This window comes from Coloeus monedula (assembly GCF_965178545.1).
Source record: "Coloeus monedula genome assembly, chromosome: 19".
Classification (NCBI taxonomy): Eukaryota; Metazoa; Chordata; class Aves; order Passeriformes; family Corvidae; genus Coloeus; species Coloeus monedula.
This window is the reverse complement of record NC_138799.1, coordinates 9443085-9466679: the sequence shown is the minus strand read 5'-3', so window position 1 is coordinate 9466679 and position 23595 is coordinate 9443085. Positions and strand designations below refer to the sequence as shown.

General features: G+C 38.9%; 1 protein-coding gene across 2 annotated transcripts in view; it reads right to left on the bottom strand.

Annotated features, from left to right (window-relative positions):
• The window catches only part of CEP112 (centrosomal protein 112), a 157982-nt gene that overhangs the window by 97819 nt on the left and 36568 nt on the right, over positions 1–23595 (bottom strand). For both annotated transcript variants that reach the window (XM_082293982.1, XM_082293983.1), the window contains exons 13-18: positions 22645–22799; positions 22204–22321; positions 21140–21232; positions 20288–20347; positions 17742–17821; positions 2552–2687 (exon numbers count right to left, since the gene is read on the bottom strand). In XM_082293982.1, coding sequence (XP_082150108.1) covers positions 2552–2687; positions 17742–17821; positions 20288–20347; positions 21140–21232; positions 22204–22321; positions 22645–22799 — 642 coding nt within the window. The remainder of the gene's footprint in view (positions 1–2551; positions 2688–17741; positions 17822–20287; positions 20348–21139; positions 21233–22203; positions 22322–22644; positions 22800–23595) is intronic.

Below are 23595 nucleotides of genomic sequence, written 5' to 3'. Positions count from 1 at the left end.
GTATATATGTGTAACTCTGCTGCAGTGCACACTCATCAATGACTTTTAGATCTAGATCCCAATATAAGCAGTGAATAAACTGTGTCCCTAAAAAGAGAAAAGAGGTGGAGGGGTCTGGAGGACCAGTGCTGCCACAAGCCCATTTGCTACACAAAAAGAAGAAACCCATGAATTCCGGAACCACAAGCCAAAATCCTGCTTGGCCTAAGGGAGTGCTCAGTGTTCAACAGATGTCTGTGCCAATTGGCCTGGACATCACTCCCCAGCCAGGAAGGAGGAGAAAAGGCAGCACTCAGAGTGGGAAAGGCATTTTATTGCAGAGTACTCCAGCAAGAAAGGAAGGGACTGGAGCAGGAGCAGTTGGCCAAATAGAAAGTGGAAAAAGAGAATAGTGAGGAAGCAGTTCCTGAACCTCACTGCTACTATCTGCCATTAAGAAAAGGGACTGCAATCAATGTTTTATGAATAATTTTCTTCCGGCTCCAAACTTACTCAAATTGCATGTCCATGGCCGTGTTTTACTCAGGACAATAAAACCCAGAAAAATAACAGATCTTGTTACTGCACTAAAGGAGTTTTTTTAAGAGAATGAAAATGTTCTAAAAAGTGAAACAGTAAAAACATATGTAAAGATGCTTTAAATCTACTCGCTTCTGCAGTTTACTGGTTAGGTCACATTCGTCTATTTCCAGCAACTGCAACAAAGGTTCTTGATCATTATTTGCCCAACCCAGGAAGCCCCAGACCTAAAATGACATAGTCTATGTATTGTTTCTCTATTTTTTACTTACTACTGGAAAAAATGCAGATCTTGCAGTTAAACACATGCCACCCACCTGCCAGTGGGCATCAGGTGACTCTTAATAACCACAAGCTTGACAAAATAGGAAGCAGATGGCAAAAAAAATGATATTATCATAGAGCCAAACTGATGAATCAAATACTGATTGCAACAACTGAAAATGACCCCATCCTACTCATCTCCATAATTAACTTTATCTCACACCAAAAATGGGTTTAAAGCCCAGTATTTCTAATGCAGATAAAAGGACAGCGTTGCTATGGCTACTGCAGCTGCTGTTTTGTAAGTAATACATCCCACCTGACCACAAAACATGGAATTTTCCAGTATGTTCCAATGTACTGGGGGATTTATCTAAGAGTATGTGGATGCAGAGGAATGAGAAAATCCAAAGCTATGAAGAGAAGGGTTCACCAGTGTTCCTTTGATGTATTTCCTTGGACCTTGGTTCCTGTAGAATAGAACCACTCAATTGTACAATATCATTTAATATTTCTAGATTTTAGCACCCAAGTAGAGACAGAGTACAGCAAAATTTATTTTCAAAATTTCCCCAGAATGCAGCACCATTCTGAAAGAAATTCATTGTCATTTTAAAATTATGGTTGACTATGTTTTCCTAATTCTTTTGCACTTTCTTATGTTTTGGACTGGTTTTCTTTGCTGAAGGTTTTTTATGTGAATGAAACTATTATTAGCCTTTCTAGAATTAGACAATATCCCTTTTGGAGCAGAACTAGCATATTATTTTAAGTCATCATGAAGAAATTGCAGGAGGGACACACAGTACAGAAAATGTCAGATTAAAACTGCAGGATTTGTTGTTTTGCCCTCGTGGGTCTGGTTTGCTGAAAACATCTTACTTTTATAAGTTTGTTCTTGCCTTTTTTTAAATTTCCAAATTCTATTATTTGCTGTCTGCATGGGTCTTTAAAATATCAGCAGTGAAGATTTCCCAGAAACTTTGAGAACAACAAAAAGGGAATTTCCTCAATCCCAAGGCAGCATCCTCAGCCATCCATTCCAGTCCCAGCCTGCAGCACCCTCCTGTCAGCAGCAAGGTTTGGTCATGGCAGGTGAGGCTGGGACTTGTAATCCAGAATTACAAGCTGGAGTTCCATCTGGAGAGCTCAACCACACGAGGGAGTTACGGAAATATCCCTTCTCTCGCCTTCTTTTTGATCACCTGTTGCTTGTTCCTCATTTCACTCCTTGGGCTGCTTTTGTAAAGTCCCAGGAGAACAGTTTAACTACTGTTTGCTTCTCAGGAAATTCAAGCCACTAAAATCCCTGATTTTCAGGGACAGAAAAATGGATTTTGCCATCCTCTGCACATGACTGCCAGCAGCCGCCACGGCTCTGCCTCTGTTTGGGCTCAAACTGATTATAGGAGCTCATTAATGGAAGACAGAGTCGCCCGGAAAAGAGTAGGAAGAGACACACATTTAAGTGGAAAATGACAAGCGTTGTTCCATAGGGTGTATAAACTAACACTTTTTACTCTCACTCCTGAAAAATCCCTAATCAGTATCATAACTGAGGATATCTTTATAACAATGACAATTCTGGCTTTGTTAGAAAGATGAAACACCCGCCACCATCCCTTTCTGACTTGCTGCAAAGACACTACATTGTGAAAGATTTTGATGTAGCACTCTCAAGTGGAGCATGTTTCTGGCATTGTAAGATCAGAATCCGCTATCCCACTGTGCCAGAGTTTCAGAAAGGCTGGCATTGTGACCTCCTCACCCGCTGTTTCATTTCAGCAGAGTCTTTCTCTGAGTTCAGCTCCACCTGCCGCTTAAACTCCTCCAGGGCAGCGCCTGCCTGCTGGGCCTGCAGCCTCTGTACCTCCGTCACCCGCCTCAGCTGCTCCTCCTTCTCCCTAGAAAGTCACAGAAAATTTTCAGAGTTCAAGTATCAAATAAAAGAACAAGTGTGCTGGTGTAAAAGAGAGGCCTTTAACCCGATCAGTTTAAAATAGTATTCAGATTTCAATTTCCTGTCCCAGCTTCTGCCCAACTTCCCTTTGCAGGCTTTGAAGAAGGCGATGGAAGGCCGGAGTTATTTTCGCTTTCTCTGATTGAATTTCGCACACCCAAACACAGCATCCACAGCTCACAACAAAACCTCCACCTTCAAAGTCTGTGTTCACTTCAATGGCTCACTACCCACTGTAGGACCTCCTTTATTAAGCTCATCTTTAAATGAGATCTAATTAATAAATTTAACAATAATAACAATAATAATTAACAATAAATTAGATTTCATTAAATTAGATTTAACACCCCCCCAACACTTAAACAAACTCTTTTTAGCATGATTGCCTTTTGAGATTTAAAAAAAATCCAAACAAAAAAATTATCCCAGCGCCACCTTTGCTGAGACAAGGTGCAGGATTATTCCCTGCTTGTCATCTATCAAAATGCAAAGAGGGGTAATGCGTGACATGTGGTTCCTTCTTAATCTATTAGAAACCCGTAATGCTGTGATGTCTATTCAGCCTTTACAGTAATGACAGATGTTAAATCTCTCTGCAAAGATATTTCATATGAACAGCCTACACTATTTGACATATGAAACCTGATACATCTATACAAATCAGGCTGGGTTTCTTCAGACTTGATGGTATATCGATACTAATGCTTCTGTAATATTTGATGCACATTCACATATATACAGACACATGAAAAGATAGAGACATTCACCATATTGACACAACACAGACCAAAATTCAGGTAACTTACAAATATTTCAGAAATTCGGATATGATTCCTCAAATATTACTAACTTTTACTAACTTGTTGCTGATTTTGTTATTAACTTAGCATTATTAACCTTTTGTGACACGTTTCTACTCCCACAGGTCAGAGGGGTTGCCTGACTTTGTGTTAAGACACTGGAGAACACGATGGTGGCATCGAGGGACAAAGCTGGCTCCACCCACAGCTTGTAACAGAAGACACATTCAAACAGACCTGGGGCTGACATTTTCATTTTCCAGGCAGAGGAAGTACCTCATGATAAATTTCCCATTTTGACAGAAATTATTTCCATATAAAACAAAGAATCTGACACATAAGAGACGGAAAAGCCTGGTTAATTCATCTCGTCTGTCACCTTGCCAGCACTGGAGGAGCTGCTGCAGCACTGAGCAAGCCTTTCAGAAAGGTCAGGAAGCTGCCAAGCCCAAAGTTACAGTATTCACATCCTCTTCTGTGGTTTTCAGACCAGACTGTGACAATGGGACAAAGAACACAATCCTACATCTTCACAAAGTGGCTGTTTGCAGTGGAGGAGAGTAGGGTAATTCCAATAGCAAAGAGATCAAAGAAATGCCACAAGCCCTGAGTCAGTATATTGCTGTTTACTTCTAGAAGTTTTTTTTCATGATGCGTATTTTAAAATAAGTAGATTTTATTTTGGTGCCACATTCACAGTTGACGGAATAATTGAGAATAGGGAGATGGCTCTTTTCCTTACAGAAAAAGGAAAATACCTTTCTTACCCAGCAGAAACTGGAGGAAAACAGAACAAAATCCTGTATCACAGCTTTTGATAACGATTGTTTTGGGGTTTGGGGTTTGTGTTCTTAGAAGACCTGTGTAAATGATCTTCAAATTTGCTGAAGAGCATCCCTCACCCCTCCAGATATTCTTTACTTCTACAGCCTCATCGATTCCATTTCCTACACTCATCTGGGGGTGAAGCACATCTGTGTTAATCTCTGCTACCACGTTCCCCACTCATTTATGAGACAATAAAAATTACACAGCAAAAAAACATCACTACCAAAATCGACATTTTTTTTCCCCATCTAAATTTAAGTGGCAAAATACCATTTAGGATTTCCATTTCTTCTGCAGAGCACCTAAAATATCTAAATTGCAAGTACAAAACTGTTACAGCGAGGATACTGTAACACGCATATATCAAACCGGGAGTCCCGTGGAAAAGGAAATATATAGGACAGACAGATTCTTGATGGCTGTTTCAGAGATGTTTATTTCCCCAGCCGCATGGCCGGGGCTCTGCCCAGGAACTGTTCCAGTCACGGACCGAGGGTCCTTCTGCCCGCGCAGGGAACACAAACCAACCAACGGGAACGAGGCTGAGCAGGGGCAGGGAAACCCCGTGTCTGTGCCCTCAGGGCCCCTCTGCCGGGGCTACACGGCAGGGGAGGGACCCCAACACAAAACTCCTCCACCCTTCCTCAGAACAGGCACATCAATGGCACCCCCAGAGCTCAAAGTGACAGGAGCTGATGGCTCAGTTATCCATCAGCTCCTGCTGTTTGGCTCAGTTATCCCCCAAATCCCACGTTTCAGGGAGGTGCTGAATACAGGTATTTTTAATTTAACAGCTGCTTGACACTGAATTACATCACTCCCCTCTCCCACAACAAAATCTACCTCAGAAAGAAGAATATGCAAGAGCTCCATCCACATTTGTTACCTTGGAGAGACCATGGAGAGGGGAAAACCTCCACTTCTCCTCCCAAAGATCCATAATTCAGCAATGGGCACTGGATAACAAATCTCTCTCCCTGCAAAACACATCTAACAATTCCACTCCACACTGGAAACAAAACCAAAAAATCGAAGCTTGTTCAAACACATCCACATTCCCAAGTGTCACGAGACACCGGGACAACAGCTTTGGTCCAGTCAGATGGAAACACAAAAATCTAAACATAAAAGGACAAGATACCAGTCCTCATGCTCTTAGCAAGGCTCCAAATTTATGCATCTTCTTCCTTCAGAAGATATTTTTAGTTTGAAACATTATGATGTAGACTTTTAGGAATGTGGTTTTATGCACCTTCCTTTCTTTTAAGGACTTAATCCCATGAATAAATGCAACATCTCATTATAAGCAGGAAAAAACCTTCATTTTTAAGGATGTGGGAGCCAGCACTCTCTATTTTTTGTGCAGTTCAGATTTGTACAGAAGCTTAGAAAACCTGTACAACAATGGCCCTCGGTTCACAAATATAAGAAAAGCTTCACTTTTTTTCCCAAGACACCAAGCAATGTGCCTTGCATGAAGCGCTAAAATATTCACTTTGAAGATTATTTTTTTTCAGTTGGACTAGTTGTGGGGCCCAATACAATACAATTACATCACTTAAATCCCCTAAAGCTGAGCCGGCTTGAATATAAAAACAGGGTGAATTTACTCTTTGCCCCCAGTTTAAAAAGCAGCAAATTCCTTTTGTTTCAGTGTATAAAGGACAAGGCAACAGAATTAGTAATCTTACATGGCACAAACCATCTCAGGGAAAGTTGACTGTGAAGTCCAGAATTTCAATTTCAGAAATCAGCACCCTGAAGTGCACTGATAAATGGGAAATACAAACAACTTACATGCTTCCTCTTCGTGCTTAATCATAAATATTTGTCTTGCTCTGTAAAATGGCTTCCAAGAGGTAACAACTAAACACAGTGAGACTTCACAGCACTGCAAGTCACGTTAACGAAACACTGGGCAATGCAGAGGTTAACAGGAGAGGTTAATTAAACTTGGGATGTCCCAGCAAATGTTGGATGAACCAACACGTTCCTGCAGGGTTCCCACCATTCCCTGAACAACTGCAAGGGCTCACCAACAGCACAAGGAGCAGGAGATGCACCTGGCTGGGTCTCAGCCTCATCAACAAATTGAAACCCTTTAGACAAGAAGTGCCAGCACACACTGAACTCAACGTGGACCTGCATGGCTGCACAGGGACAGTTTCACATCCCAGGAGCAAATCCACACCCAAGCTCCCTGTGTGTAGTTTAGAGAGCTTTTCAGTGACATGGAAAATAATAGTAGACTGTGAAACTCCTCATGTTTTCCTATAAAATTATACCAGGCCTTAATTCACAAATAGGCAAATTCTTCTCCAGATTTTCAAAACCTGCTGGCAGCACAGCCCATTGAATCCCAACTGTACTGGAGAACTGAAGCAGAGCAAGGAAGTTCTGTAAGGATGTATTTTGCTACTGAATAAGCTTCTGAGACTTAGATTCTGATGGACTCCACAAGAGGGAGAGGCTCCATCCCTTGTCTAACTCTCCCAGGTTGTTACAACTCCAGGTTTATGCCTGTAGATAAACATGAATCTCAGAATCCTAGAATGTCTCGAGCTGGAAGGGACCCATAAGGATCGCTGAGTCCAACTCCCTGCTTCTCACAGGGCTACTCAAAACTAAATCATATGACTAAGAGAACGCTGAGGTATGGGAAAAGCAGAGTCATGGCTGAGCCTCCAGCCCCACTGATGATGCTGAGATCCTGCTGGGAAAGGCCAGGCTGTCCTGCCATTCCCCAGAGATCCCGCATTACACATACTCTAATGCTATGTATTCAGATTTGCTGTACTCACACAAGTCTTTGCCCATTCCTTCCTCCCCCAAATATTACTACTTATGAGGGAAAATTGCTTTGCTATCCACCAAACTGCAAACTATTCACTTGCTGGAAGGCAGCTGAAGAAGGATACTGCTGTATCTACACAGCCTTCCTTTTTATTTAATGACACAAGAAATAAAAAATTGACTCTCACTAACGTGTTGAAACAAAATCAGTAATCACCATTTATATAATTCATTTAGATTCAAAAATACCTTAAAAACCCCTATATAAACACATTTCCAAAGGAGAGCACAACTTCTTACATAATACACAGTGAACTGTGTAGCTGAAAACACAACCTGCATCAAAACATACCCAAATTTCCCATGCAAACCAAAATTCAAGAATTTCACCGTAGTATCTTCAGTGTCTACAGATAAGAGGATCCATCCAGTGTATAGACACATACATTTGACTTTATAAAGGGAAATTTAAGCAGACCCACAATCCTGCTCCGGATCCCAGAGTCCCTCACATGGAGGTGCCCTGGTACCATCAGGACTCCACAAAATCGCAGCAGTTTAATTAATTAATTAAACTTACAGCCAAATGCAAGACCCATGCTACCACTTTTTAGTGCCACGACCATTAAAAACTACTCCCTGCAACATTCTAGAATGCAGATATTCCACGACATAAATAATGTATTCAGGCCTAAAGTACCACGTATCTGTAAAAAAAGGGGTTAATGGGTTAGTTAATTGTTACAGAAGAATGCTTCAGCAGTAATGCCATGTCTGTGATATACACAAAAATCAATTTTGCTTTTCCTGCTCTCCTGTTTTTAACACACAGTGACAGCCCAGTAGCAGCTTTGGGCCTAACTGCATCCATCTCATCTGTGCTTGGAGCATCCTTCCACACGGGCTGTGATTCCCACAAACAACCAGGAACAACAAGGGCTCTCCTACCATGCCAGCCCCAAACATATGGAATATGTGCAGAACACTTCTTCTTTCTGGTGTGAAAAGGAAGAAAGACAGTGTGAAGTCATTCAAGCGGAATGATAACTAAACCAAAGCCAGATCAAAGGAGTGAAGAAGAAAGACTGAAATGTGAAGCTGAAATATTTATTGCCGTCAAAACATCATCCCTATCCTGTCCCTGGGCACTTTAATATTTCGGAGTTGTTAGAAAGCATTCTAACTTGCTTCATCATTTCGAAGAAATAAAGCTAAAAATATAGAGCCAAGAAATAAATACAAAGCGTTCCCCAATTTTAATAATAAGATGAGCTTGTCTTTATGAGAAAAAGCACAAATCCACTTATAAATTGTTCACAGTTTGCATAATTTGAGATGTTAACATCAAAAAGCTGGGCTGCATTCCTTCAAGTAAGCTCCAACAATGGAAGATATTTACAATACAATTATTGTTTTAAAATTTATACTTATGTTTTAAATAAATCATGAGATAACATTAACAAACTAAACCACTCCTTAAAGCTGTTAATGAATTTAGAGTAAATAATACTCCACATGTGTAGTATCACACTGAAATAAGAATAACGCATTACATTCAAAATTAACAGCTTGCAAATTAAGTAGACATTGGTTAAACACACTAATTATTATTATAACTATTTCTCATTACAATAATGACAGGGCACTGTTGTGCTAGGTGCTATGCAAACAGAATAAAACAGCAACTGCCAAATGATGAATGTGATGTGGGTTAAAAGGCTGGGCAAGTGCTGTAAATGTGGCTGGAAGGGAAAACGTTGTAATTTTGCTCCAGCCTGCAGAAACTGTCTCCAAGATTTAGATGCACCACATATATAAAGACCACGGAGGCTCAGCTATCAAGGGAGGAGGATTAGAACAGAGATTAATAGTCACGGCTTTCCCATGCTGAGACCACGGCTAAACCTCACCAAGGACAACACAGAGGGGAGAATTAGAGAGACAGGTGTAGATAATGGCTTAGAAAAAGGGAGGCAAGTCTGTAATTAAAAGGTGGACCAGAAAGTCAGCAAGACAGCAGAGAGATTCATGAGATACCCAGAGAAGAGGTGCAAAGAAGGCAAAGATGGAGATCAGAGAACAGCGCTGTGGCACTGAGAGCTGGGGAGCGAATAAAATAAACCATCTGGAGGACAAACTGTGTGAGAAATCACCAGGCACAGGACAGAGCCAGGCAAGGAGAATCACTTAACACTAACAAAGCACAGCCCATGGTGTGTGAAGAGTGACAGAGCCAACAGTGGTTGACAAACCAAAGATGCCGAGGAGGAACTGCCAGGATTAAGACTGTTAAGGAGGTACAAGGGCACAGAATTCATCCTGTCATTCTACTGACTTAAGGTAACTGTTTTTATGGTTAAAATATTTGTATAGTTCAGGATTCACAGTAATAATATTCATGTTGTAGTAGATAATAAAGATAATTAATTCTGGGGAACCATGAGTGTCTACTTGGCTCATCGGTTTCTTCTTTCCAAGAGGACATGGATTGTCACAATTTTCCTTGAAAGTACTGTTTGAGTTACTAACTTCAACTCCTCAGTGAAGGTTGGTTGTATTGCTGCTGAAGCTGAAGGAAAGTTGTACAAAGTACATAAAAAGTAAAAGCAAAATTAAGATTATCAAATGTAACTGAAGTCAAGTGATCACAATCATCAAGCAACAACAAGGAACACAGTTTTTCCTTGTACTACTTTGGAGATGGTTTCTAAGTGATCCAAAGGAGGTGACAGCCTGAAACATTTCATGCTTTTTAACAATCAGTAATTGAATTCAATCATCTGTAAGACTTTCTTTAGCCAACTAAAAGCTTTTCTCATTTCATCAATGTTTTGGGCATTGTATAATCTTGAAATATAGCCCACCAAATCTGAAAAATACACTGATGTGAGAGGGAAGCCTTTTGGAATAACAATGGAACAATTCTGACATTAGTGGTGATTATTTGTATACACATTTAGTCAATGCAACTGTTATAACCCTTAACTACATTAATTAATAGAACAGCAATTTACAGCAATGAGTTAAGTGCTATAGCATGATAGAACAATGCTCTTCACCTCACAAGGCAATACTTCCCATTTCATAAGCTGTGTGTCATATCAAACCATTTTCATAGCTGTTATCACTAAAAAGATGTCATGTGATATCTCTATAACCATCTTGAGGGACATAACAGTCCCAGAGCCAAGGATTAAAAATCAACTGTTACATTTTTTTTTGTACAACTGGAGCTTTCCTTTCAATACATATTTCATTATTGCCAGTAGGTCTCCAGAGAAACGGGGGGGAAAGAAAATGAAAGGCTGTAAATAGTTAATAGAACACTTTATTTTTGCTTTTAAGTGAGACTATTAAACAAAGCTACCACATTTTTGAGCCCTCTGTTCATGCTCCACGTTGTGGCCCCTAGAGCGAGGGTTAGGGAATGTTTACAATATGCTGGAAACTTTGACTGGGTTTGCTCTAAAAAGGTTTCAGATGCTCAAGCACAGCACCAAGCGGAGAACAGCTGCTTGGTTTTCCACTGATTCTTAGAGGAGAAAAAAAAACCCAAAAACCAAACCAAAACCCACCCTACCAAAAAAACACAAGGAGTAAAACTATATCCCAACTCCTCAGCCACATCACATTACCACTGTTTTTAAATCACGGACTTGGCTTTTTTCATCATATTGCAACTGCTGTACCAAGACAACCCTGAACATTTTAATAAAAGATAATGATGAACACAATGAACAAGGGTTATAAACTCTTAACAATGTTCTTTTATTGCAACACTAGGAATTAAAGACAATGCCTGCTCATATTCCTTTAATTATTTACGGCTTTAAATAGTAATAGCTTTTCCATTCTGACAAGAATTCTCTCCACACACAAATACTTCATTTTCAAGGAAAAATGGAATTAACTGCAGGAAAACAGCTACACTTAAGCAATTACCCTAAAAAAATTAACAACAACAACAAGCATTTACTGAGAATCTGGATTCAACTTAGAGGAGCAAGAAAGGAAAAAAGGACTAAAAAATTAACTTGTGGTTAAAGCTATCACTCCCTTTATTTATTTATTTATTATTGCATTGATGATTCTCAGGCTATTGTGTTTTGCTCTGTGCAGTGGCATTTCTGACGCGCACCACTTCAAGAAGCCCATACAAGAGGATTTGAAGGAGCAGCTGTTTAAATATAAAGTTCTCAAAGGGCTTGGTAGAATCAAATTCTCAAGATCCACTGTAAATCACAGCTTTTTTTCAAAATATAACTTCTGTATATTTTGAAAAGCCCAAATTTCACTTCTTTTCAAAATGTTGGGGTCTAACAATTATGCAAATGTAAATTGCAAACAAATTTAATTATTTCCACTGCTATTTATTCTACCTCCTTCTGCCAGCTCTCTTCACATGTTTATTTTTCCTTGCCTTCATCTGATTCCCTTTTTATTGGGTCAGCAGCAGATTGTTCACCATTTATTCCTCTCAAATCTATGTCCCCTCACTTTTACACTGTTCCTTTTGTGGTATTACAGAGAGAAGAAAAGTTAAATAAACATCATGGGAATTTTGCAAGATACAAGCAATCCTAAAGACTAGAAGATCCTTACATAAAACTTCCTGTGCTGAAGTTTGGTGCATTTTTGGGTACTTCTGAACAAAGCAAGAAGAGCTTTTCAAATCAAACGAACCCAAGTCTTCTCTTTGTGTGTCAAAGGGAACCATACAATGAAAAATGAGTCATTACTCAGCCGCAGCTGTAGGAAAAGATTCTGCAAAGGACCAGTTCACCCTGTGCCCATTTTTGTCTTGTCACCATTTCACCAGAGCAGGTGAACTGGGAAACCCCAGGCAGAAGGAGCAGCTGCTGGAGGCAGCCAGGCAGACTCAGAACAACAGCAAAACCTTAATAAAATACTCAGGGCAGCATGAAAACAGGATCTCATAAACTCAGATCATCCCACTGCACCAGAGCCCAGAGCAGACAGGGGCCTTGTGGAAATAAAATCGAGAGAAAAAGGGAATTTACTGATCTCCAGCGTCGCTGCTGTCCAGGAATTCCCTGTGCCAGGGACCCACCCTGAGGCTCCACAACAGTTCTAATTTCATTTTAAATTCTGCTTTTAGCAAGGGTGATATCAAAGCCATGCTCTGAAGGCTTTACAGGTATCAATACCGAGTTTGATACCACAAGGGAAGCCTGAGAATAGCTCCAACTCCATGGATCTGGATCAATGTCAGGTAAGGAATGACCCAGAACAACCAAATGACTGGCAAACCAGTCCAGGAGATGACAAGTGAAGCCTTTTGAATTAAGAAATGACTGAGGTTTCAAGAAGAGTAACTGGTACCAATAAAAAAGCATTTCCTTCCCTAAAGAGCATTTCTTCCACCTTGATTTAGGAAATACGAGTGCAAACACATTTTCATCAGGTATTTTCTGTGAGGCAAAACCTTGTAGCAGAAATAACTGTGCTGTACACAAAAATTGAAATTTAAAATGTAAGTTAGTACTACTGAACACCTGACAAAATCCCTACAAATAGCAGCCCAGCACAGGGAAGCACAGAGCATTGCTCTCACACTGGAATGACAAAAAGCAGTGGAAAAAGGTTTTTTAAGTCTACAGTGAGGTAACTCCATGGCACCACCTCCAACAAGAAATCAACTTCTTCTCCTTGACTCCCATGTCAGAAACCACGTGTATGTACACAAGGATATATGAGAAAAGAAAAGCAAATCGTTTTCATTTCTGTGTTTTACTGAACACCTGCAGGCGCCACCTTCACACCATGTCATGGTTGGGAAGATTTGGTCTGCCACCTAAACCAAATCCCAGAATACTGTGAGAGCTGTCTGCGAGTGCTTTAGAAACTACTGCGAAACTATTGTGAAAATCTGCTAATAGACAGAAGTGGCTTTGCTGGTTTCTACAAAGTTTAGGAGTTTAGCCCCTCTTTCTTCCCCAGAAGAATTTTAAACAAGTTCAGACAAGGGGTAGAGAAGCCATGGAAAAAAAGAGGTGTTGGTAACTCCTTATGTAAACAAATAATTTTATTAAGTGACTCAGAATAAAGCAGCTGCTCAGCATTTGCTCTGTATCATCCCCACTTACGAAGTGCTGAGATTTGGCTCCATAGACAGACTTGAAAAAAAAAGAGGCAAAGAGTGAGAGGGAGAAGGCTGTGGAGCACTGGAGAGGATATGTGCAGGCATCCCTTGACACTGCAGTGTTTAACTACAGCGTCTGTACAGGGAGAGTTTCATTTCATTTCATTTCATTTCATTTCATTTCATTTCATTTCATTTTTCTCCTAATGTGACCTCTTAAAATTTGTTTCCTTCAACCACATTACAGAACTAAAGAACAAGAACTCAGGAAATCTGTATTTCAGGAGCACATGAAAATGTTATTTGTGCATGAGGCAAGCAAAGCAAAAAGCATTAAATCAGATCCCATAATAATCCCCAGTACATGAGAACTGTCACAACTGTTATCCTGAAGAAACCAACGTAGTCTGCACTTCCATGAAGGTGACAGATGATCACAGCCTCAAACTATTCAGTATGTTTATAATTTAGTCCAAAATCTCTCAGTTTCGAGATCGACCAACTTTATATGTCTATGCAGCCACAAAGGTGCTATTCCCTGTCCCTGGAAGTGCCCAAGGCCAGGTTGGACAGGGCTTGGAGAAACCTGGGATAGTGGAAGGTGTCCCTGCCCATGGCAGAGGGTGGGATGGGATGAGTGTAAGAGCCCTTCCAACCCAAACCATTCTGGAATTCTCTGATAACTCCAGAATGGAAGTGGCAAAACCAAACCACCTCTAAACTGAGCTGGTATCGTGGTTGTGGTGTTGTGTAATCTTCAATAAAATGGAGAATATTTCCCTACAGCAAATATATATTCCTCATAGTAAACTAAAAGTATCAAAGAATCTGCTACCAAAATACTAGCAGAGGCAAAATAAATATATTGAATGAATAAGCATCCAAATTCCACAGAACAAGACACAAGAGATGATGCTGAGAGCTCTTTAACAATATTGCATAAAGTCAGCAAGACCTTTTCTTTCTCTTCCATGCAATTTCTTCAGCAGCAAATAGGTACAGATTTTTTCTCTCATTTATTTTCTGTTTCATTGTACTCAGTTTGTACTGTGACAAATTCTATACCTCTATTTCCTACTGCTCTGCTCACTGTGAGAGATAAGAACAGCAGAGATTTAGCCTATTTGCAACCCACTCTGCTAACACATTTTCTGCAACCAAAGCACAGGGATTAGAGAAACAACCTTTCCCCCGAAGTAATTACAGAGAAGCTTTTCAAGAAAACTTTGTTCTTATAGAAATGCCATTTAAAGGACATTTTAGAAAAGCCCTTGGAGCACTTTTTAGAGTGACTTTTGCTATTAGGCAATGCCTGTGACATGCACTGCAAAAGTAAATATAAATTTTATATCCACAAGTCACCACCACGAGTCAGGAGTGTTGGAGCAATCCTTTTGCAAAAGGTTTGCTTTTGACAGCCATTTCTACCATGAACTTCAGAAGAAGAAAAAAAACCTTATGTAAACTATGTAAACCCTTATTCTGTATTGAAACCGTGGCAATACTATTTTTTTTTTATTTTTGAAGTGAAAGATACTTTTAGAAATGTGGATTTTACTATTCCACACAATGTCTCAAATCACTTTCATTCTGCATCAGTGTGGATACATTTGAAACAGCAGTAGCACTGTTTGCTGTCACAGCACTGGAAAAATAATGATAATAATAACAAAAATCCCTCTAAAATGCCTGCCACTTCCCTTTCCGTGTGCTTGCAGCTCACCAGCTACTCAAGATATAAATCTGTGGCCATTTCAGAATCAAAGTGCATTCAGATCAAAGTAGTTTGTGAGAAATCACTGATGCACCTACTGGGTTCTGAGTTGCAATTCCACAAGGCATCGTTTCTGTTGAAGATGCTGAACTGTATTTTCACCCACCTCATGCAAGACAAGGTTGTTTTCTTAAAATTTACTGTGTCTGCCTTAGTGTGGAGTTATTTAATTTCATTCAGCAAGTAGTTAAAGAAATTCACCAAAATGAGGCATTTTTACATAAGATATTGGCTCTTATGAATTCATATTAATAGCAAGGGATTGTTAAAAAGACTTATTTTTGCAGCAAAATCCATAAAGAAGCCATCCACTTCTGCCACAATAAATATCACTGCTCTTTATCTATTACCTACATGCATATCATATAAAGACACATATATGAAAAATCTTAATATTGTCCAGAAACACTGGTGCTAAATCAGTGGCTTGAATTGCAGAAAGCCCTGCAGGATTGACAGCTCCTCTGTCCTGGGCATGTGAGTCTGTTCCAACCGTGCTCAGAAAGGTCAGACCCAGAGGGGAAATCCCAACCAGCAGAATATGAGCTGGGCCCAGACTAGGGCACTGCATTTCGGCAAATACCATCTTTTTAGGATCACCAATCCACCCTCAGGAATCTGCCAACTTCTGTCTCCATCCAGACAAAACCACACTTGAAAGCTAATTTTTATTTCTATTCAGTTACAGAATCATCACTTATTAGCATTATTAATTCCATCATTAATCTTAAAATTAACCCCAAATCCCTGCTGTAAAACAACCAAAAGAGCAGTAGTGTAGAGTTCTAGTAAAGAGCAAAATCTGCAAAATTAAAACATTTTCCATTTCAAGTGGGAGAGGTATATATGATTTAATATTAGAAATCTCTACATTATTTTCAACACCCTGAATCAAAGAAAACAAAATGAAAAGAAAAAGCATAAGAGAAACAGAGTGCCATAGGACATGGAAGTGACTCCACAATATCACAGAATACTCCCAGTTGGAAGGAACCCACAGGAGTGGAAACAATTTGTACCAGAAGACATTTTGAAAACCATAGAGAAATAGGTATTAATCACTTGCTGTGGGGGAAATAGCAGGTGATTTTTAGCCTGTTGAACAGTCCCCAGGGGTTTTCAATCCCAGGAGCTGACCCATCCCCAGTTTTGGCCAAAGGATTCACTCACAGGAAGCACAAGGCTGGGACTGAGCTCTGCCAACACTGTCACAGTTTGTGGCCCCTGGAGCATCACCAGCACTTCGGGCTCTTAAAACTTGAGTCTTTCAAATCCTTACTCCAACTCCAGCCTAAACCTAAGCTTAAATACAGCCAGGGAACATCTCAAATAACTGAGGACATCCTCAGTTCTGTTCAAGAGCTCCTCAGCTGTGCTGCTCAAGTTCCAAATCCCCAGCACCTCATAGATCGTGCCCGGAGAGAGCTTCCTCTGCACCCATGTGGGGATCAACCCTGAGCAGCCACTGGGCTGCAAAGTCAGACTGGTTTTATTAACATAAGTAAGTGCAAACTGACATATTATTTGAAAGATGTGGAAGAAAATTAATGCAACTTCATTATCAACAAATCAGATGGTAAAATACGAAAAGATTAAGTGCAGCTGATAACAATTCAATCTCCCCAAAATTATAAATAACAGTCAGCCTAAAGAATTTAAAGATTAAAAGCTGGAGTTTTTATTAATGTCTGTAGTGATTTAAGATAGTCTCTATTTATGCCAAATACCTCAGAGATTATAGAAATAAAGAAATACAGACTTCAGCCCTGTCACTTTTATGGAATAAAAGTATCTTTACTTGCCTCTCCCAGCCTAGATAAGGTACATTGTGATATTAAACTGAATACTTTTAGCAAATAACTTCTGGTTTGTTTCAGAATAATCTGTTTTCCCTAGAAATTACTTCCACAGCTTTGAATTTAAACTGGATTAACACATGGGAATAATACTGTACATAATCAAAAATGGAAGGAGCATAGCAAGAGTTGATCTTGTCCTACGTGCATCTGCTGTACATAAACCACCCCCCTGCTCAGAAAACATCAAACTTGGTTCAGGTTCAGCCTGATTAGCTTTTCATGGACAAAGTCAGCAAAAAACCCTGTTCCAAGTTAGTTAATGAAAACCGTTTGCTACAGAGCACTTCTCCCAGCCTTAGATCCATGTGAAGAACAAGTATTCACGCAAAGAAGTGTTGTAACAAAGAGGAAAAGTCCACATTAGAGTTGTAATATGTGAATACTAAAAATAAGATATAAAATCAGAAGCATCATATACTAAATTAAGGTAAAATATGATCTCAATAAATACATCTTTCAAAATTATTCCCTTTTCTACAAGAGTCCAAAGCAACAAGTCTTTAGTTGTGATTATTTGCTTTCTATGAATCCACTCTGAATTGAACCTTGGCCGATTTATTTGAGAGGTCAAGGCCAGCTGACAGCATTAACCTCAATTCTATTTTATTCCCACCCCTTAAAAGTCAACAAATTTGGATGAGTTGGTTCTTGCTTTAGTTTCTATCATTTTTCTTTCTGATTAGAACCCTGAAGATGCAGCTTTAAAACAGGAAAAAAAACTATAGGAGGGCAGTTAGATGAGATAAATCATAAGTTTATTTCATAAATAAATAAATATTAATAAATAAATATTCATAATGAATACCAGGGGTGGTTCAACAATTATTCCATATTCACTTACTTCAGAGCCTGTTCCAGGTGGTGAATTTTCTTTTGAGCATTCCCTCTTTCTTTATCCAGATCATTCTGAATGCCATGAATCTGCCATTTAAGGAAAAAAACACCATGTATTTTAACCAAAACAGTGTCTGAGTTAAAAATAAATCAATGTTATTTTTAATTCTAAAAACTATTCATTTGCATATTCTTTTTCCACTGATGCAGACAACCACCCATAGATTTCTAGAATTATGTGAAATGCAAAAGTAGAGATTAACAGAGAGATTAAATATGAGAACGCAGCCAATGAGCTATTCTCGTTCTCAAAGTGAATATTATTCTCTAGAATAAAGAAATATCAGTAATTACATAAAAAAGGAACTAGGTTTTCTTTAGGTAAGTAGAGAAAAGCAGATAGGAATATGCCTAAAATGGAGCTCTAGGGCACAGAGCTCCTGCTCACCTATCTGTGACCACCAAAGGGAATCACTTTTGATCAATTCTTACAAGAAAAAATATCAAACATAAATATCTTACATAAACATCCTAAAGAATAAAAATAGTAGAAGAATTACTAATAATAATCCTAAAAATTGTTACAAAAACCTTTGAATTTGGCAACCTCCCAGGCGTGGTCCAAACCATGAGTTTTTGTAATGTTTTTTGCCAAGAGCAGGTTAAGTACAAGGGTTTGTATATAATACAAGAGTTGTATTGCTTTAGAACTGCTCAAGGAACAACGTGGGGATGGGACATACAGGAAATCCTTTATCCACCTACAGTCATTTGTAATGTTGCAGGCTGTTAAGACACTACAATAAAGAAAAATGTGTGTAGGCCAATGAAAAAACAAATTCAGAGATTCTCTGCTGGGAGCAGTTCCATAAAGGTGCTCACTCCAGGAACACTTGGTTTCCAAGAGCCTCCAAATCCATGAGCTGTCTAGTAGAGAATGAAGAAGCTATTGCCAAACTTGGTAAAATTCTACGTATTTAACAGGTGGCTTGTGAATGGCTCTCAGGAATAATCTGTCACTCTTGTGATGCTGAGCTGAATGTTTGGAAAACAAGCAGTAGACTATTTATAAAAAGCAGGTGTTTCCTTGGCTTGTAAAGCCATTTAGCTTAACTGGTTCCTGATTCAGCAGATAAGCACATTTAATCAAACAGTGACATTTAAGGTTACTACCTATGATTTGTTTGATGTTTAGGTATCCTCAGAGGCAACAGCCACTGCAGACTCATAAGGATTATTAGATAATGGGTAGGTTTTTAAGTGAACAGATTGCAGCAGAGACTTCACGATTCCTTTACTTGTTTTAGTATTTTATGGGCCAATCCATCCTGGTTTATGGATTTATATCCAGAGATTATTCACAGGTATTTTTCTCCTCGTCCTTTCTCAAAGATTTGATTTTGAAAACAGTTACAACAGAATTCATGAACAAACTGCGGTTAAGTTATCTATAAAAAGAAAGGCTCTGCCTCCTTGTTTATTGATGCAGAATTCCAGCCTCCCTCCTGGGCTCACTGCTGTGGAGGCACTCCTGACATGCCCTCAGCCCATATTAAGGAGCTTTCTCCCAAAAGATCCTCAAACCTCAGTCAAACTGTGCCAATATATTTTTTAATTTGGCCTGCAAATTACTCCAATCCTGGATTTTTCTTGAGTTCAACATTCATAACACCCATGACTTGACTAAAAAGATGAATGTAGGCTAGGTTTAAACCAAGGCAGATCGTGGAACAAAGAATGTTTTGACTTCAAGTCAGCAGAAGGGACTAACTCAAACCAAAACCTCACTACAATTCATGTCACAAGTGCTATTACCAAGTGACAAGTAGCTCGGATCACAATCCATTATTTTATGTTATAAATTTGCCACATTTGGAAATGACATGTTTGAGTAACACATCCTTTCAATTAAACAGGCATCTAAGGCACCCTCTGGCTGCACATGAGTTGCACATACAATGTCACTAAAATTGAAGTTTAATTTGAAGCCTATTGATGTTTCAAGTCTAAAAGAGCAGGCAGTATTTGCAAAGTGCTTTAAGATGAAGTGTTTTTGATGAAAATTACATTTTTTACTTTAAGTTTCTGATGTAAAAACAATGCATGTTGACAATATATGGAGAACACATGGAGAGGGATGGAATAGAGATATGCTGGGGGAAGAGGAGTATGGGAGAGCACATGAACACTGCCAACAGGTCAGGCCAGGTTTCATTCAGTTCATTATCTTTTCAATAACAGCAGCTGCCATCAGCTGCCACCCCAAGCAGTGCACACACAGAGGACAGGCTTCCAGGAGCACTTCTTTGGGAATGCCTTCCCAGCCTCCATCACGTGGCAACGGGTTCCTAAAATCAGAGGCGATATCCCTATCCTTAAACAGCTGTGCTTAAAATACTCCTTGAATTTGTCCAATTATTCTTCCAAACCTTGTGAAGTGCTTGGATTCCCAAATTTACTATTTTGGAGGGTTTCAAAATTTAAACCTTTAAGTCATGTACAGAACAAAACTGGAGCTGTGCAGAAGACGGTAAATTTTCCTGGAAATATTACCTGTTTCTCATAGGCACGCTGCAAGTGAAGCTTGTCCTGCTGAACCTTGTATTCTTGATCCTGCAGAGGAAAAGATGTGTATTCTAAATAAACAAAGTCCATTTTTCTTCCATTTCAGAGCATTCATCAAACACAGACATTTGCTACCATATAGAACAGTCCATAAAAAATAAAAACCCACTTTTTATCATCATGAAAAAATTCTCTGACATACAAAAAAATTCAACCAACAGCAAATAACACAACTATCTCGAAAGTCATGATTCATGTGTTCTAAAGAGAAAAAGCAACTTGTTCTCCTGAGCTATTAAAATGCCATTCTGTACTACATCAACTGTGAAATGAAAGACATTGGAGGAAAAGTAGATGCCAAAACTCAACCAGGACTGATACATGATACAGATGTGGACCTCATTACCTTGAGATAGAAGGATTAATTTAAATGCCTACAGGAAGACAGAATATTGAACTGAACTATTAAACGGTGAAAATTAAAAACAATTTTGGAACTTTAAAAATGTTCACAGTTTACGCGAAAAAAAAGATATTCATCATTCTTTGACAGGCTTCTTTGTAAACCACCAATACACATTTAAACTGTTTTATTTAACATGTGAACTACAAGAAACAGCCAGAAAACTTCTGTGAAAATTCTGCTCTTACCTCTCTTTTAGTGACACTTTTTAAATCAACCTTTAACCATATGTGACAGTTTATATATTTCCATTAATTAAACAGAAACAAGCAAGCATGGTCTACATCAGTACATTTAAGCATGGCTATCTAAACATTTAAATCACCAAAGAAAGCAACAAGTGTTGGGCATTTTTGAGAAAGAAAATCAGGGCTCACCCTCAGCTGTTGCTGCCTTTGATGTTCTGAGTCTTCCAATCGTTGTTTCAACAGAGCCATTCCACGCTGTAATTCTGCAATCACATCAGATGTCTGCTGGGATTTAACAGAAAAATCAATTTTTGTATTGCATTCCTCATTAGCTCTTTGGCATTTTAAAATTTATTTCTCTAAGGTGCCCAGAAATTGGAAAAAAATATCAGCTTGGGAGAAAAAAAACCTGTGTGAGTTTACAGCTCTGGATACATCAGTTCAGGCCCTCTGGTGAACTTAGAAATGGAAACAAAAGCACAAAAAAACACCCCCAACAATAAAAAATCCCTACTAAAATCTACTAAAAATTGGTAGAAAGAAAAATACCTCGTAAATTAAATGAAGTTAAGTATCATCAAAGCTCAGAGTATTCCAGCAAATAAATACCAAAGACCCCACTTCTCCTACAGCTCTATGGATTAATAAATGGTATTTAAAAATTGAGTCTTTTCTACAATCATTTAACTTTAAAATCATTTAAAATATCTACCATGTCTGTACCTATGCATATTGGTAGATAACAACCTGAGAGATGCTTTTCCAGAAACAAACCAGAGTTATTACATTTTGGGTGAAACCTACGCTCACAAAATATAAAAATAATTCCTTAAATATGTAAATATTTAACACAATGTTCAATACTATGAGGCCTGCAGGACTGGTTTTTTTCTGGAAAAAATATTTTCTGTCATGGAAGAGGTCTTGTGAAAACATCAAGTCTTTAAATGTGTTGAAATTCTCTGGTATCCGGAATTTTTACAAGGAGCACAAACAAAATCAAGATATTAATTGTACCTCATCTGAATCAGCTGTAAAAATACACACAGCAGAATTACCAGCCAACTTCAGATGATTTTTGAGTCAAATGTGGGAACAACAAATTAAATCCCAATTTTATTTAAACTCACACTCACAAGTAACTTGGGGAACTGAGCAGTTCCTTGGATTTATTCGTAAGTATCATATTTATAGTGAGGAGAACACTTAAGAAATAAACCCCATTTTCCTGCCTGTTATACCTGGCAGCATACCTGAGCTTGTTCCTGCTTTAGAAAATCTCTATCAACATCAAATTTACTTTGTAGTTGCTGAAGCTTCTCCTTGTATTCCTGTATAATCTGGTTCTTGTCTTTCTGAAGTAAGTTGTACCTACAAGGAGCAAGCAAACAGAATATGGAAATATTTTTCATATTTTGGCATTTTATCTGCTCAGTATCAATTCCGCAGAGTCTGCATGCCTGCCACGTGCTCTTGTCACAGAAGGAGCTGCTTATAAATAATGGAAAGGTAACACACTCCTCGAGGTGATCATTTGGGTCACTCTAAATGAGTTTGACACCAATTAATACATTTCCATGAGAGTTTTCTAATGTTAAATGCCATTCAGTGTGTTCCTGGAACAAAATGAGTAATGTTTGCTTCTGGAAATTTCATATTCTTAGAAGTTACACCAGCAATTGTTATTTGATTACCTTGCTTTCAGCTCCTGAAGTTGGGAGCAGACCTCCTGGTAACGCTGTTCTACCTCAGTCTTCTCTTGAGATAATTTCTGACGTTGCAAATGACTATTTTCAGCCTCAACAGTCAACTGCTGCACACGAGCCCCCAGCTTTTGGACTGTCTCATTCTAAAACAAAAGATAATTATTGAGAAAAGCCCAGAATAAATGAGGGACTACCCCTGTTCTTATTCAGTAGCTTTGAGCAATGAGGTTCTTTTGCGACGCAGGGACACAAGAGTTACAATGGCAAAGCTGTCATCAATCATGACAGTAAATTCGATGTTGTATATAAAAAATAAATCAATTTTCAAAATATGGATGTTTATCCCCCCCGCAAAGTGATATCTCCCTTATCCAAAACAGCATATGCAACTGATTTCTAAATTACAAATCTTTCAAAATGGAAGAGAAGACAGTATTTCAATGGAAAGCTGTAATCGATGATAATACACGTAAAGTGTTCTTAGACTTTCCATTAATTTCATTACCTTTCCTTTCAGTAAATTACAAGCATCTCTCAAAAGTTATATCTTTTTCCTGGAACTTCATCTCCTAATATAAACAAATTAAAAACTGAGCAGAGTGAGGACAGGCAGGTAGCCTGAGACTACTCTAGCACTTCCCATTCTTCCTTAAATTTATGGGAATATGCAGGGAAATGAGCAAAGAACTCCTCAGGAGGCTGGAGTCAGAAAGTAAGACCCAGCTGTCCTTGCAGGATGTATGTATCAGTGTTATTTTTATATTAACAAAGGCCTGAAGATGAGGGAAGTGGAACAGAAAGTTCATCCACTGTTAAAGTAAAATAAAACCCCAAGTATCTGCCCTGAGCAGCCACTGCCCCGACCATCCCTGGTGGTGACATGAACCTGAACCAAGGCAAGAACCTCACACAAGAGACAAGGTCACCTGAATAGCCACC